The sequence below is a fragment of the Ctenopharyngodon idella genome, chromosome 3, assembly GCF_019924925.1.
Source record: "Ctenopharyngodon idella isolate HZGC_01 chromosome 3, HZGC01, whole genome shotgun sequence".
Classification (NCBI taxonomy): domain Eukaryota; kingdom Metazoa; phylum Chordata; class Actinopteri; order Cypriniformes; family Xenocyprididae; genus Ctenopharyngodon; species Ctenopharyngodon idella.
In genome coordinates, this window is record NC_067222.1 from 32,644,956 (window position 1) to 32,662,381 (window position 17,426).

General features: G+C 34.5%; 1 protein-coding gene across 5 annotated transcripts; it reads left to right on the forward strand.

Annotated features, from left to right (window-relative positions):
- Nucleotides 1–1,721: 1,721 nt before the first annotated feature.
- Nucleotides 1,722–16,682, forward strand: glyr1 (glyoxylate reductase 1 homolog (Arabidopsis)). 5 transcript variants are annotated; one of them, XM_051888146.1, is made up of 16 exons: nucleotides 1,723–1,911; nucleotides 2,375–2,411; nucleotides 2,728–2,807; nucleotides 2,912–3,050; nucleotides 5,675–5,785; nucleotides 7,136–7,219; nucleotides 7,574–7,627; nucleotides 9,566–9,616; nucleotides 9,727–9,800; nucleotides 10,904–11,003; nucleotides 11,106–11,216; nucleotides 11,308–11,409; nucleotides 12,443–12,605; nucleotides 12,702–12,881; nucleotides 13,273–13,397; nucleotides 14,993–16,682. In XM_051888146.1, the coding sequence occupies exons 1-16, from the start codon at nucleotides 1,874–1,876 to the stop codon at nucleotides 15,065–15,067; spliced, it is 1,524 nt and encodes a 507-aa protein (XP_051744106.1). In that variant the 5' UTR covers nucleotides 1,723–1,873; the 3' UTR covers nucleotides 15,068–16,682. The 5 variants fall into 5 exon arrangements, with proteins under 5 accessions (XP_051744107.1, XP_051744106.1, XP_051744108.1 ...); XM_051888144.1 differs by having other exon boundaries at nucleotides 1,725–1,911; nucleotides 12,699–12,881; XM_051888147.1 differs by lacking the exon at nucleotides 7,574–7,627 and having other exon boundaries at nucleotides 1,722–1,911; nucleotides 12,699–12,881.
- Nucleotides 16,683–17,426: the final 744 nt, after the last annotated feature.

The window sequence follows — 17,426 nt, forward strand, 5'->3', positions numbered from 1 at the left end:
AATATTAAAAAAAATTCACAAGTGATATTTACATTGATTTTTCATCACTCATCATAGCTCAAATCTGTTCTCAAGCAAGACATTTTTTTTTACAAAACTTGACAAAAAAAATATTTCAAAAAAATTCACAAGTGATATTTACATTGATTTTTCATCACTCATATCTCAAATCTGTTCTCAAGCATGACATTTTTTACAAAATCTGACAAAATAAAAAATAAATATTAAAAAAAATTCACAAGTGATATTTACATTGATTTTTCATCACTCATCATATCTCAAATCTGTTCTCAAGCATGACAATTTTTTTTTTTTTTTTTTTTACAAAATTTGACAAAATAAAAAATAAATATTAAAAAAATTCACAAGTTGTATTTACATTGATTTTTCATCACTCATCATATCTCAAATCTGTTCTCAAGCAAGACATTTTTTTTTTTTTACAAAATTTGACAAAATAAAAAATAAATATTAAAAAAATTCACAAGTGATATTTACATTGATTTTTCATCACTCATCATAGCTCAAATCTGTTCTCAAGCAAGACATTTTTTTTTACAAAACTTTACAAAAAAAATATTTCAAAAAAATTCACAAGTGATATTTACATTGATTTTTCATCACTCATATCTCAAATCTGTTCTCAAGCAAGACATTTTTTACAAAATTTGACAAAATAAAAAATAGATATTAAAAAAAATTCACAAGTGATATTTACATTGATTTTTCATCACTCATCATATCTCAAATCTGTTCTCAAGCATGACAATTTTTTTTTTTTTTTTTTTTACAAAATTTGACAAAATAAAAAATATATATTAAAAAACAAATCACAAGTTATATTTACATTGATTTTTCATCACACATCTAATCTGTTCTCAAGCATGACATTTTTTTTTTTTTTTTACAAAATTTGACAAAATAAAAAATAAATATAAAAAAAAATTCACAAGTTATATTTACATTGATTTTTCACCACTCATCATAGCTCAAATCTGTTCTCAAGCATGACAATTTTTTTTTTTTTTTTACAAAATCTGACAAAATAAAAAATAAATATTAAAAAAAATTCACAAGTGATATTTACATTGATTTTTCACCACTCATCATATCTCAAATCTGTTCTCAAGCATATTTTTTTTTTACAAAACTTGACAAAATAAAAAATATTTCAAAAAAATTCACGTTATATTTACATTGATTTTTCATCACTCATATCTCAAATCTGTTCTCAAGCATGACATTTTTTTTTTTTTTTTTTTTTTTACAAAATTTGACAAAATAAAAAATAAATATTAAAAAAAAAAATTCACAAGTGATATTTACATTGATTTTTCATCACTCATATCTCAAATCTGTTCTCAAGCAAGACATTTTTCTACAAAATCTGACAAAATAAAAAAATAAATATTAAAAAAAATTCACAAGTGATATTTACATTGATTTTTCACCACTCATCATATCTCAAATCTGTTCTCAAGCATGATATTCTTTCTACAAAATTGGCCTACAATAACTTTTGGGGGAAAAAACTTCAAGGATTAGCTTACCGTTTCATATTTCTCTTCAAGTTGGTTATCTGAATTCTCATTGGACAACTTTAAACTTTGTATAACTTCTCATGTCCAGGGCCTGCTGTTCAGAGATACATGAATTAGAAGAGCTGGTCAATGTCCTCATCTACGCTCCTAGCGAGCCAAACTACAACGCTTTGCAGTACAGGCAGCTTCACTGATTATAATGTGACGAGAGCGCCCTACTTTGTCGCTTCGCGTCGCGTCGCTCGCTTGTAGGGGGTAGATGGGTGTAGTGGGTGTGTTCATTCCCTGCATTCAGTGCGACGTTTCTCACAATCTCACTATAACAGTTTAAGATGGCGACCGTGCATCTCAGGATCGGGGATCTGGTTTGGTGAGACAACAAATTTAACTTTTTACGATTTAATTTCACGTCGAGGTTAAATACTTTTTCGAGCACGTGGAAGACAGATTATCGTGGCTGCAATAAAATGTTTTGTTAAAAATCGAGCATATGGCCCAGTTTATGTGTCGTCAAGCCAAACACTGAAACACTGAGAGAGCTTAGCATGCACGCTAACGATTACTTTCCGTGCTTTTTTGTGGGGAAAACACGTGCTCTTAGTGTGTTTAACGCTATAGGGGGTTTTCATCTTACTTTTAAATGAGTGTTTATATGAATACTGAATATTATACAAGCTGAAGTGCAGTTCAGAGGGTTGTTTGCTGATGGGATCGAAACGGGTTACGCTATACACTAGCTAGCTTGTTTCGATGCACGATAGCTTTCTTTTAATAAACACTCAAACGAGCCACGGTCATATAAAACACTAATTCTCGTCTCAATATATTTTCAGGGGTAAGCTTGGACGCTATCCACCTTGGCCAGGAAAGGTGAGATCTGTTCATGTAAACGATTGAGTTGAACTTGTGTTGTTTTTCCTGAGGTCAGCTGTTGGATCATGCATATAGAGGTCGAACTAACCGGCTGTGTTCAAAACCTATAGTGAGCTAGCTATCTAAAAAGAGTTTTTGGTTGCTATTAATCAAACCAAAGCAAATTTACTTAAAATTAAACGTTCAAACATGTCAAGAAATGATTTTTATGTAGGCAGCTTGAGATACAGCTACTGTATCAACACACTATTGTGGATAATAATGCATTTGGTTGTTTATTTACTGTTCTCTTCTCCAAACATTGTGTTTTCAGATCGTCAGTCCTCCGAAAGATCTGAAAAAGCCAAGAGGCAAAAAATGTTTCTTTGTCAAGTTTTTTGGAACTGAAGATCAGTGAGTAAAAAGATAACAATATTTATCATCACTTCCTCTTGTTTGCAGAGGTTTTGAGGTTCAACCAAGAAGATTTTGACTTTTGATATGCTTTGCCCTGTTAGTGCCTGGATTAAGGTAGAGCAGCTGAAGCCGTACCACCCCCATAAAGAGGAGATGATCAAGATAAACAAAGGCAAGCGCTTCCAACAGGCTGTTGATGCAGTTGAGGAGTACCTAAAGAAGGCCAAGGGGAAAGATCAGGTTAGTATGTTTTGTATGTATGCATGCATGTTTAAGGCCCTGTTTACACCTTGTATTAAAAGTGGTTTTCAGTGATTCCTTGAAACGCATACTGTTATATATTGTCAATGTCCCCATCTACGCTCCTAGTGAGCCAAACTACAATGCTTTGCAGTACAAACAGCCTCACTGATTATAATGTGACGAGAGCACCCATATATACTGATATAAATATAGTACCATTCACCACTGTTTTTGCCTACAAGTTAGGGCTGCACGATATATCGTTTTTAGCATCGAAATCGCAATGTACGCAAAGTTTGACCATCATACAATGAAAGTTTATCATTTGAACGTGTTTTAGGTCCTGTCAGTTTAAACATTCAAGAGATTTTAAACCATTTGAGCACAAGAAGACGTGAAAGAGAACTCAATTCTGAACGTGCGGCTGTTTTATGTGCGCGCGCACACACACAGATGCACGTAGACACCGAATGTCGTTCTCTTCCGCGTCTATTTGTGCTTGAACGGACACATACATGCAGGAAAAAAGGTCAAAATGTATGTAAAAGATCGAGTCACAACACGTTCCACAATGATTACGTATTAGGCGAGTAGGCAGTCTTTTGTGGCTGTTTGGACACATTCGATCACATGAGCCTCTACACTATAAAAGCAGTCTGGTTGAATTTGTTGAAAGTGGAGAAATTTAAAATGTTTTAGACCAATTTACACCTGTATTTAGCACCGTCCACTTGTGATAGGATTGACAAAAACACATTGTAAACACAGTTGCTTATGGCTTAGGTGAACTAAACAATTGAGAAAGAAAACCAGATGTGTAACAGTATTTTGGATCTGCTTATTCGGTCTTAAAGTAACAGTAGCCTAATGTTCCTGCTGCTTTCTGTGTCATGAATGTTAATCAAACAACAAAAATCACTTTTGTAGATTTAACACAGATTGTTTAATTTATACAGTGAGACTATGCAGTGTTATTTTACATTTGATTTGATTTGAATTTCTGTACCTGAATACTGTACTGAATACTCTTACCTGAAAAATATAAAGCACTATTTATTTCATTTGTATCTTTTTTCTGTTATATTTATCTATGCTTGTAATTTGTTCATTATTTTCTATGCATGTTCACTCACCTACAAAATCACCCCAAATCATCTTAGAATGATTAATTCTTTCCAAATAGAGCCAAGTCATCTGGTGATTTTTTTTTTTTTTCATATCGCAGAAAAAACAAAATATCACGATGTCAGTTTTTTCCAATATCGTGCAGCCCTACTATAAGTGATAGCTGCATGCAGTCTTGAGAGCTTCAGAAACACAAACTAAAAAAATCTAAAGTAAAGCGTACCCTTCATCAAATAGACGTGAGCTGCGAATGGATCGCGCACAGAAATATGGCATCAACTAGGCTTTATCATTATTATCGCGGGAAGACTAATTCTTATCGTGGGGAGAAATTTTACTGGTATATCGCAATTGATAAGATATCCCCCATTCCTAGCGCACAATTACTATTGACTGAACGGGCCTGTGTTGTGCAGATTCCTAGTGATCAGGAAAGGATGAAAAGAATAAAAAAGCAGCTACAGTTTAAATCATGTGTTTTGATTAATGCAGTGAAATTTGACTTGCTGCTTTTGGTGCGTTTTCTCACAACACGTACCACACTGATTATGTATTAGGTGAGTAGGCAGTCTTTTGTGGCTGTTTGGACACATTCGAGCACATGAGCCTCTACACTATGAAAGCAGTCTGGTTGAATTTGTTGAAAGTGGACAGATTTAAAATGTTTTAGACCCATTTACACCTGTATTTAGCACCGTCCACTTGTGATAGGATTGACAAAAACACATCTTAATACCAGGTGTAAACAAGGCCTATAAGAACCACATGGTCTTCTGTTTTTGATGTTAAAGGCATAATTAACTCAAAAAATAAAAATCCTGTCATCATTTACATTAACCGTCATGTTGTTCCAAACCTGTGTGACTTTTTCATCTGCGGCATGTAGAAGTAGATATTTTGAGAGATGTCTCAGTGTTTTTTTTGTCCATATAATGGACGTCAGTAGGCACCAAAACTGTTTAGTTACCATTACCAACGTTCTTCAGAATAACTCTTTTATGTTCCACAGATGAAAGTCATACAGGTTTTGAACAACATCACTTTTTTTAACACCTGACAGGAATGTGCATTTCAAATGTGTCTCCTGTCACCACTTGAGCAGATTTCAAGAATCAGATTCACGACTCGCAACACCAGTGTGCAACTGTTTATAAAGCATATCATGAAGGCAGTATGCTATTGTTTTCAAATAAACTTTAACAGTATATGAATCTCACTGTAAACAGGATGTTTTGAACAGAATGTTTGTCGCTTGTTTAGTCAGTTCCCATTATAACCATACTTTGGAAGTGCTTTTCAGTTGGATGGTTAATTTTGTTTAAAGCTACACTTATTTGCTTTGTCTGGGATTACCTGTGAATCTGAGCGATCAGATGTTGTCAACGTATGATTGACACCCAGAATACATTGGTACCAGGTGTAAACAGGTTCTTTGAAATTCACCAGGTAGTTTCAGAAATAATTGCTAATGTTGCATAAAACTTTTTGTTTTACAGACACACTCTGATGACAAAAGCAAGTCAGATAAAGGCCGTAAAGCAGCTAAACCAATGAAGATCATCGAAGAAGATGATGAAGACGCCTTCAAGGGTGGCTCATCGGACAAGGTTGGAAGATAATGCTTTACCATTAACCCTTTAAGACCGGATGGAGTGCCCACGCTCCCGTTTGCGTGTCTCTCTTTAAGAGCCCATAAAAACTGAACCCATATAGGTAGCACAAAAATTCTTTTTGCATACAAAACCAGAGACTTTACACGTTCAGATCAACATGCTCCAACATGCTCCTGTTGCGTTGTTTTCACCCTCTAATCTGTCTGAGTAATATGCGTTTACAACAAAAACAGCACAGCCGCTAACTGAATACAAATATGTAGATTTCACGTGCTCATAACTTCATGAAAAATGCATAGATCATAGAAAATGGCACATCATTATTTAAAGCAGATTGTCACGATTACAATGAACCCAAAATCAACATAATATATTGCTATAATATATTGCTATATTGTTGGTCACAAGATATTACTCACGGAACGATGTAACATACTTGGCTAAAAACATGTCTCTCATCTTTCCGGGATGCAGTGTGTATCCAATGTTCCCGGACCCATCCATGTTCATTTTCCAACGTGGAATAACACAAAATAGGTATGAACTTAAAGTTTAGAAACTCAGCTTTTTAATGCATCTAAACTTTTTGAAAAACTCCTAATGAGTGCTGAGAAGAGCCTCTAAACCTTTTTTACTGCCCGTGGGCGCCATCTAGCTGCGCAAAAATGAATAACACTTTATTCAAACATAATTTATGCTATCACCACAAAATTTAAACCAGATGCAGCTCACATGTAGGGGAGCATCACCAAAAAAGAATTTTTCTCCAATCTTAATGCCTTCCTGAGTTATTCCATGTCAAATAAAAAAAAAAAATGAAAAATTATATATATTTTGTCTTTTATCGGCAGTTTCTCAGCATGACAATGTTCAAATGTAATGTAATTTATATTTTCTAAGAAGTGTTCTATCAAATGATACCTACCTTTTGACTCTCCTTGCTAAAGTCTTGAAGTTATGAGTCTTTAATTTCGTGTATGTCGCTCAGAAAAAAAAAACTCAAAAGCCTTCAGGTCTTAAAGCGTTAATTGGCACTGTGGAGGGTTAGGTTAGATCATAACCTGACGTGTTTTTTTTTGTTTGTTTGTTTGTTTGTTTTTGTCAGCTTCACCAAAGTCCTTTGCTAAGGCCATTTGCTGTTGTACCTGCTGTGGAGTCAGGTTACAATTGTATATTTTTCAGTGTCTGATTTGTCAGTCAGGACCCACCCATTCACTGAGACTGATGTCGTCTTTAGCAGTGCGATCAATGCATTCGCATGGCTGTATTTTGACTGGGTAGAGATGCAGCTGTTTTAGGGCTTTGTTTCATACACAAGGTGAATGTGTCTCTCTTTCCCTTAAGGAACAGACTGATTCTGACCCAGAGCCATCCTCTGTACAACGGCTGGTCGCTGGAACAGTATCAGGATTCAAATGGGAGAGCAGTGTAGGTTACATTCACAGTTTGTTTCTGCACTTTTATGGGTTTTGCACATAAAATACCCTTTTTTTAGTTACCAATAAGACTTATCCACTGTTGGTTGATGGAGTTAGGTGCAGTCACAGCTGTGAATTTTCATAGCAGCTGCACACACAGAATCCAATAAGGTTATTTTAAGTCACTCAAATTAGCTTGTGTGAATTTTTATTTTCCTTATTTTTTAAAATGCAAGTCATTAGATCCTTCACTGTGTAGTTGCACCTTCCACCATGTCACTTTAATTAGTTGCAGATTAAACAGCTCTCAGGTCAGTAAGTCTCTTTGGAGAATAGTTTCCAATTTAACTCTCTTCCGTTATAGCCAGTAAAGGATGACCCACATTTCCATCACTTTCTGCTCAGCCAGTCTGAGAAGGTAAGGAGACATTTTACTGGGATGCTGAATGATCTTCTAGTTAGTGCAACCTTACCCCTGTCTCTTGCACATCGCATACAATGGCTGCTCTAATAATCTAAGAATAATTCCCTCCCCCAAACTGCTTCTGGCGATGCTATTCTGCCAAATCTGCAGCATGGCAGTTGTACTGAATTTGTTACGTAGCAGAACAAGGCTATGTTGAGCTTATTGGTTGCCCCTCTGATCATGAGCTGACAGTGTACTCAGCTTTGCTGTTAAAACCTATTTTTGGCTATGGTTTTGTAGTCCTGTTTAAAAGGTCTTTGTCTGGGCTGTGGTCAGGGTCCAAAATTAACACTTTATTTTACTACAGAACTCCACATGGCTAAACATTTACACTACCATTCAAAAGTTTGGGGTCAGTAAGATATATTTTTTAATACTTTCATTCAGCAAGAACACATTAAATTGATCTGAATTGACAGTAAAAACATTTATAATGTTACAAAAGATTTCTACTCCAAATGAATGCTGAATTCTGTTCATCAAAGAATCCTGAAAAAATGATAATATGTTTCTTGAGCATCAAATCATCATATTAGAATGATTTCTGAAGGATCATGTGACACTGAAGACTGGGGTAATGATGCTGAAAATACAGCTTTGCCATCACAAGAATAAATTACATTTTAAAATATTATTAAAACAGAAAACAGCTATTTTGAATTGTAATTATTTCACAATATTACTGTTTTTACTGTATTTTTGCTTAAAAGCAGCTTTGGTGAGCATAAGAGACTTCTTTCAAAAATTAAAAAAAATTACTGACCCTATGAAACTTTTGAATAGTAGTGTAGATTCACTATTGTACATTGAACATCTCTCCTGAAAATTTGAATTTTGGACACGAGACAGTTATGTCTCCAATTATACATGGTAATAAAATAAAAAGTTGATAACTGCAACCATTTTGAGTAGCTTTCAAGCTTGTGTTCAAAAAGTGGGGTGACAGTTAGTTAACAGGCCACCAAAACAATACTATGATGAGAAAGAAAATCTTAATGTTTTTTGTGCCACTGTAGTTGTGAGCTGTTTGCTACAGATATGCAAGAAAACATGGACAAAAATTACTTATTTAATATACAAATATTAAAAATACATGGGTAGTAATAAATATTTATGTCCATAGGTGTGGCAAAACATTAATTTTGGACCCTGGCTATGGTTGCACAGTTTGGTACAGGCTAGTGTGTAAATAATTGATTCGATTTATTGGAGGGGGACTGTATTGGAAAAGATTGTTTTCAGCCAGCAGAGACGCCCGGCCAAGTTACTCTTGTGCTTCTGTTCCTGTGCCAGTTATACTGTTTAAATGACTCTTCCTTTCCTCTTGGCACTTCCTCTTCAGAGGAACATTTCCTTCTTGCTTGTCCTTTTGCCCTTTTGCTTTCAGGCACCACAGTTAGAACAAATTGATCTTAAATTTATATCTCCAAAAAGGAGGCACTGAGATCTTAATTGCCTGAGGCTTTTCTCTAAAATGTTCATGTAGGCTGTGTCAGCCGTTTTCTTGCCCCGTATAAGTTTCAGTTAAACTGAAAAGGAGCATGTGGCTGAGCATGATAACTTGATTTTCAGTTCCTAACACTGGCTTCACTCCTGGCTCTCACATCAGATATGGCAGTATGAGCCGCGTGACATGACAGCAGAGGATAATATATGAGAAATCCTTACAGGAAGCCAGCAGAGCAATGAGTAACATGCACTTAAGATCATTTGTGACTGTTGGGCCAAAAGGTTTCCACCTGGTTTTCCTTCCCTGGCTTTGTTCTTGGTGTTTCACCATAATTTATATCTAGGATCCTTTGAGTGCAAGACTTTTTGCTCTTTCTAGAAAATCTAAGATGAATATTGAATTGACTTTGATTTACAAAAAACCCTCCCCTTTCCTTACAGCCAGCTTCATCAATGGAGCCCATCACCAAACGTTTAAAGATAATCGAGGAGGTGAGCACTGCCTAGAAACTCACAGCTTGTGGTTTCTTCAATAATCTGATATATTAGCTGGTTAGAAGTGCTTAGTAATTGTAATGATCGTGTGTTTTATTTTTGAAAAGGACACAAGATCAACATCTATACAAGCAGCAGACAGCACAGCCATCAATGGCAGCATCACGCCTACAGACAAAAGGTAATAAAGGATCATATTTTTAGTGGTCAGAAACAGTGGGACCACATTGAAATTCTGGGATTCAAACCTAGAAATAAAGATTTATTCATGATTCTGTGCTATTTTAGGTCATTGATGAATAAGGCTGGGTAAAAAAAATATATATATTATTTTTCCAATTAATCGTGATCAGTGTTATTTTAGTATTATTTATACACTAATATAGTGTTTATCACACTAGTACAGCTTTTATTTTTATATTTTCGTTTTAGATTTGGTAATTTTGTATGTGCTTTTGTCATTTTGTTGGTAACACTTTACAATAAGGTTCATTAGTTAAACATTAGTTAATGTATTAACTAACATGAACTAACCATGAGCAATACATTTGTTACTGTATTTGTTAATCTTTTTTAACATTAGTTAATAAAAATCCAGTTGTTCATTGTTTGTTTGTTAGTTCAGAGTGCATTAACTAATGTTAACAAAATACAACATTTGATTTTAATAATGTATTCGTAAATGTTGAAACTATCATAACAAAGATTAATGTTAACTAATGTAGTTAACTAATGAACCTTATTTTAAAGTGTTACTGTTTTGTTAGTTTTTATTTCTATTTAACTTTTAATTTATTTCAGTGTTAGTAATTTTACTCTTATTTATAATTTTATTTATAAAATTATATAAAATTTTATGTATAATATGTATAATTTAAGTTTCTCTTTTAATATTTATATATTATTTCATCTTTATTTCAATTAAAATTTGTATAATTTGAGTTGTTAACAATAACATTTGAGCGACTCTACTTTCTTAAAATCCCCAGACCTGTTTTTTTCCCCCCCTTTTGGCTGGGTTTGCATTTGTACAGACTTCCTGTCCTGCTGATATCACTGTGTTCTGCTGAGCCGTGTTTTGTTTTGGATGCACGCAAAAGCAAGTGAATTACACAACCAGTGTAGTCTGATTAACAAACAAATTACTCTAATGAGCAGGTTCATTTTAGTGAAAATACGGTGTAGCCTGAATCTGAAATTTGTTCATTTCCCAATTGAACGGTTCACTTAAATTATGATAATACCTATAATGTTTGTAATGTAGTTTATTTGTTTTCACAACAGGATAGGGTTCCTTGGACTAGGACTGATGGGAAGTGGTGTGGTTTCTAATTTGTTGAAGATGGGCCATGTTGTGACTGTTTGGAATCGCACAGCAGAAAAGGTACAATCAGAGGTGTTCAAATATGGTCACTTCTGAAGTCACACCATGTTTGTGAATGATTTGTTTTCAACTGTTGTTGTTGTTGTTTTTTTCACTCTGCAGTGTGATTTGTTCATCCAAGAAGGTGCCAGATTAGGTCGAACGCCTGCAGAGGTTGTGTCCATGTGCGATATCACATTTTCCTGTGTATCAGACCCAAAAGCTGCCAGAGATGTAGGTCAATGTTTTGTAAATGGCTCTCTTTGTTTTCAATCTGTCAAGCTGCTTTTCTTTGGTTTACATATACAGTATTATTTCTGTTCAGCTTGTGTTAGGTCCTAGTGGAGTCCTACAGGGAATCAGACCGGGCAAATGTTACGTGGAGATGTCCACTGTTGATCCAGAAACCATCACAGAGCTCTCACAGGTAACCAACATCATCCATGCAGGTCTGTCAGGTTATTAATGTCTATAACTAATAAGTCTATAATAGTGCTGTCAATCGATTAAAAGAAATTAACTAATCAATTGCTCCTTTTTCTGTAATTAATCACGATTAATCGCTTCTAACATTACATTTTTTTAATATATTTTTTATTGTAATAGTTTCATATTTAATCTCCAAATTAATGTAGAAACAACATAAAGACTATATATTAAATATTTGATCTAACAGGTTGGAAATATCCAGAATCAAAGCAGTAATCAAACACTTCACTGTCTTCACTGCATAATTTAGATTAAAATATAGATTAATTTTTTTTAAAGCTGCAAAAGTTATTCAATTAAGAGCACTGAGTGATATACAGTGAAGACTGTATAAAGTTTATTAGGCTGCTGTCACTTTAAGACCTTCCGCACATGATGCGGATATGCATCCTATTTTCTCACAACATTTTGTGTTCATTTAAGACTTCATTTAACTCATTTAAGACTGTGCTTACAAGGATACTCGACAAAATGGGCATTCTGGCATAATTTTGCGTGTTTTTGTCCATTCCAGCGCGAAAGAGAACTCCGTGCAGCCGCTGCCTATCAGATTGTGCTACCAGCAATCATATTCATGTGGTTTGAGGCTTTATTAATGTCCATACCCCTAAAACAATGCAAATATGTTGTTGGTAGCACAATCTGCTAACTAGCATTATTTGGCAGAATGCTGGCACGCTGTCTGAAGCAGCTTTCTATGCGCATGACTCGTTTGTGTGTGTATCACACAGACAGGAGATTCACAGACGCGCACCAGTACCGCACTGCGTTCTCTTTTGTGTCTTGTCGTGCTTGAATGGTTTAAAAGCATTTGCATGAACAAGAGCGTGATCATATGTACCTTTAGCTAAAGGATGACGGAAAAATCAGATGCTGCGTTAAATATTTTAACGCATTAAACTGAAAAAAATAATCACAGGCATTAATTTTGACAGCACTAGTCTATAACAAAGGCTCATTTGAATCTGTAGGTCATCACGTCCAGAGGTGGCAGATTCCTAGAAGCCCCAGTTTCGGGCAGCCAGCAGCTTTCCAATGACGGTATGCTGGTCATTGTTGCTGCAGGTGACCGCAGTGTTTATGAAGATTGTAGCAGCTGCTTCCAGGCAATGGGGAAGACGTCTTTCTTCATAGGTACTACCATCTTTCATTTGTGGCGTGTGGGCTGTGTACGAGATTGATGTTGCATGTTACCATGCGATATTAACTTTGTCCTGTCCAACGAAGCAGGGGAAGCAGGAAATGCCGCAAGAATGATGTTGATCCTTAACATGGTTCAAGGCAGTTTCATGGCAACCATCGCAGAGGGATTGACCTTGGCGCAGGCCACGGGACAGTCACAACAAACATTCTTGGATATTCTTTGCCAAGGACAGATGGCAAGCACATTTGTGGACCAGAAATGCCAGAGTAGGTTTACTTGTAAATGTGTTAAAGATTCTACTAAACATAAGTGATTACAATGAAGTCTATTGTTGATCTGTATGCTAGTCATTTTTGATAGTAGTTTGGAGTTGTAAGTTGCTGCTTTTGAATTCTCCTGCCTTTAACCATTTTCTGTAACATGGTGCTGCTTGGAGATCGTAACCTTTGGTCTCAGTCAAACGCTACCCACCAAATGCCTATTTAGTCATCGATTGTGCAAATTTTTTGAGGAATGTTACAGAACTTGCAAAACTTGAATGGAAAATGGTAACTATTAGAATCTAGAGGCAACTCAGTATGACAATTTAACCTTTGGAACCTATTAAAATAATACTAGAATTGACCTTAATTTAACATTTAATTGTTTTCTTTGCAGATATCTTGCAAGGCAACTTCAAACCTGATTACTACCTGAAACATATTCAGAAAGATCTGAGATTAGCCATTTCAATGGGAGATTCGGTCAATCATCCAACACCAATGGCAGCAGCTGCAAATGAGGTAAGACGACATTTGGTAACTGAATGGATTATTTTGGAGTGTCATTTTTGAATTAATTTATGGGTTATTTAAAGGGGTCATGAATCGAGAAATCAGCTTTTCCTTGAGGTTTTGATATATAAGAGGTCATCGTACTATAAGAATATCCTGTACGTTTCAGAACTTAAAAACTTCCTTGTTAGTCAAATAAAAGCTTTTATTGACACCAGACCCAGCCAGGTGAAACGCCGCCTCCGCAGAAGAAATTAACGCATACTTCATTATTGCAATGTTAGCCCCGCCCACTGGCGTGTTAGTGAGATGAGGAGGAGAGGAGAGCGATATAGGACTAAAAATAACATTACCTTTCAAAGGATCCTTATGCTAGGAATATGGTTATTTATTTTCAACAATGTGAATGTCTCAGTTTAGCTTTATTTATTAGTATTTGGTATTTCACTGTGGATTCTTTGGTAAATCAATCGCATTTCGGCTTTGCAAACAGACTTTTACGATATGGACTCAACAGTAATGCAACAACATGTAAGAAACTTAATTCTAATGCCTGATCTGATATGTAATGATTCATGTACAGTCAGATGTTCTTTGTCTATGTGTCAGTAAATCAAACCAGTGACTAAATGTTCAACTTCACGTTGTTGTTAGTAGGACGAAAATAATCTGTTATTTAAACGGTGATTAAATTATTTAAAGAAAGCGATCAGAGAACGCTGGAGCTGTCATTCAAACAGCGCGAGTTTCAGTGACTGAGTTCTGGACTCCCGTTTTATTCAACAAATCTTAGTTATATCGCGTTTGCACGGTTAGCTACAATGAAAGCATTTGTTAGTGTGCAGAAATTGTACTGCAAATTGTAATGCAGCAATTTTCACGATTAGTTAACCTTGAGAGCTGTAATAGTAAAAACCTGCTAAAAGAGAGAGTAATACTTGTCTATTTCAAATGGAAAGATGTCAGCCAATCACAGCAGTGGGCATTTACACTGAAGTCTCACCACAGACACGCCCCTTAAAACAGAGGGCTAAAATCAGAGTAGGAAAAAATGCATTTTATTTCTAAATTATGACAATTTTTATGTAAAAAGCATACTAACATTATAAGTGAACCCCAGGAAACATTATAAAACAATAAAACAACGCAGTTCATGACCCCTTTAATTGTGCTGCTCATTTTCCCTATTTTTACATTTAGATTACCTTTTGTTATCACCTAACATTCACATAAAATTCATATTTAAAAGCACCAATAACATAACAAACCGGTTAAATGCAATCATTAGCAAATCTCAAAATGAATATCCATTTTATTTTATTTTTTATAATACTTTATAATGTGATGCCTAAAATCACTTGTAGCATTTTTTAAAATGATCGAATTTTCTCTTTAGTGTTTTATCTTTATATTATTTATTGTTATGTAGTAGTAGTAATATAGAATTTTAGTAAATGCTATTTATCACTATCGGCCATAAAATGAGTTATCAGCTTATCTGTAAACAATCAGTGACATTAAAACCTTAATTGTTTTCTCTAGGACTAAATGCAATTTCTGTGTATGCTTCCATTAGAGTAATGCATTATTTCATATTTCTGCAGGTGTACAAGAGAGCAAAAGCATTGGACCAGTCGGACAATGACATGTCTGCAGTCTACAGAGCATATATTCACTAATTCTGTAGATGTGCTCTATGTCCTGGACCACAAACCTCACCTACTTCTTTGTTCCTCTCCCTCTGTCTTTCTCTCCTCTGCTGATGAATTTTGTTGGGCACCAGTGATATGTTTTCCCATGTATAATGGGATCTCTTTAGCAGCCTAATCTGAGCGTTGCACTGACTGTAATATTGCTGCACGTATGCTCAAAGGGAGGTTATTAGACTCCCTGTGAATGATTATTTTATGATAGACTGTGCAGTGTATTATATCCGCATTTCGTTAAGGCTACTGCATACGATGCAGTGTTGTTTGAAGAGGCTAGGGTTTTATTTATCATTCATATCTTTACAAATGAATTCCCTCATTGTAATTTTCGATGTTCAGAAATCTGTAAAGTATGAATTTTTGATCACAAACAGGCTTGAGGAGCACGACGAAGATAAAAGCCACTGCATTGCCTTAATACCCATATAAGATAGATGTATTTATTTATTTTAACTCTAAAGAACACCATCTTGTCAGGTGCAATTTGGCCGTACGTTTTATTTTCTTAGGGGTTTTTTTTTTTTTTTTTTTGAGGTCCCCTGTTCAGAAGTTAATGTATTTTTGTTTTTATTGCCTTATCAGAAATGCAGTATTTTATTATTATTTTTTTTTTAATTTTAAAGTTGCTTGTGTAAGAGTAACTCGGATCCTGAAATGATTTATCATTTACAATGAAGTTAATGCTGAAAGTTATCCAATAGGTTTTGAGTCTTGACTATCATTTCTGCAGTGGAACTTCTTGTTTTCCAGCTCGACTGCTTAAAGATTTGTATCACAGCATTAAAATCTTTCAATTGGACTGCAAAAAAGAAACTAATCTTTTTTTTTTTTTTATTATTTTGTTTTATTTGAACATTTTTGAATTGGGCTTATCATATTTTGTCCAAGTCAGTCAGCTGGCAGATTGATCTGTTGCCTTTTGATTTTCTTTTGTCTAATTTTTTTAAAAGACTAATTGACACACATTTTTATTTTAATTTCAGTTATGAAAAATATAAAACAGACTTTCAAGTTTTGCTGCATTTTATCCCTAAATTAGGATTGCATTTGTTCATTTTAAGTGATATTGCAAGACATAAATTCAGTTGTGTATAATTTGGTCATTTTGGTATTTTGTTTAAAACTCAAAACAAGTACAGGGTGATTCCTTTTCTATAAATTGTTCTGCCAAAAAAAAAAAAAAGAAAAAAAAAAAAGACTGATTATAGATGAGAATTTTGTGATTACTAAGGACTCTGTAAGATTAAGACGTTGTATATATCCCCATGAATGGGTTGGGTTATTTGAATACATGGAAAAACATGCTTTCAGTTTGACTCTACTGAATTTATTAATCATGGTGTCTTAATATTGTAGGCTGTTCTTTTGTCTTAGCTAATGGGTTTATTTACTGTAAATGATTTGATTTTTGTGGCTTAAAAAGAGTTGGTAATGACATACTGACAACTTGATTCCAGTTGTGCAAGGAAGGTATTGGTGTTATAATCGGAGTTATTTATAATTTCATGTAAATGTGAAATTTCTTTTCTTTTTTGTTTGTGCGGTCAACTGAACCCTCTGAATAATAAACAAACCGAAAGTCCAACTAGTGGTGTTTAGGTTTCATGTCCATATTATATTGTTGTATTCTTAATAATAAATATATACATACACATATACACACACACACACACACACGTGTATATAAAATTATTCAGACATTTTTGATATTTTTGATATATTTTTACTAGTGGGTGCAGGACATTATAGTTCATTTATGTAGGTGAGGATGGCAAAATAAATTAAACTGTGACGCATTATACCCAAAAATTCTTCATACAGTGGACTACCAGTAAAATTGATAAAAATTTGGAACCAAAAATTATTCAGAAACTTTGACCTGACCATGTTTTGCTGAAGTGTTATCTGACATAATTAAGATTAAAATTTTCTGACAGTTTAACTCTTGAGATCTTGTCATATTTTATTACCATTTTTTAAAACTATAGTGAATAAACTGTATTAATGAATGAAATGTTCAAGGTGTCTGAATAGATTTTGGTTTGACTGTACATACAGTGCTGGGTAGTGACTGATTACATGTAATCTGGATTACAATCAGATTACAATCATTAAGTACTTGTAATTAGATTGTTACATTTTAAAATACTCGTAATCAGACATTTACTTTTCATTGATTACATGCTTACATATTACTCTCACAATGGCAGCAAATCATTTTCATGTTTTAAAATTTCCTTTCTGAAAAAGCATATTGCTTACATGCGTTCAGAAAGTCTTTGAAATTGCACACAGACCAGACACTTGTCATGTGGCTGTAATTACATGG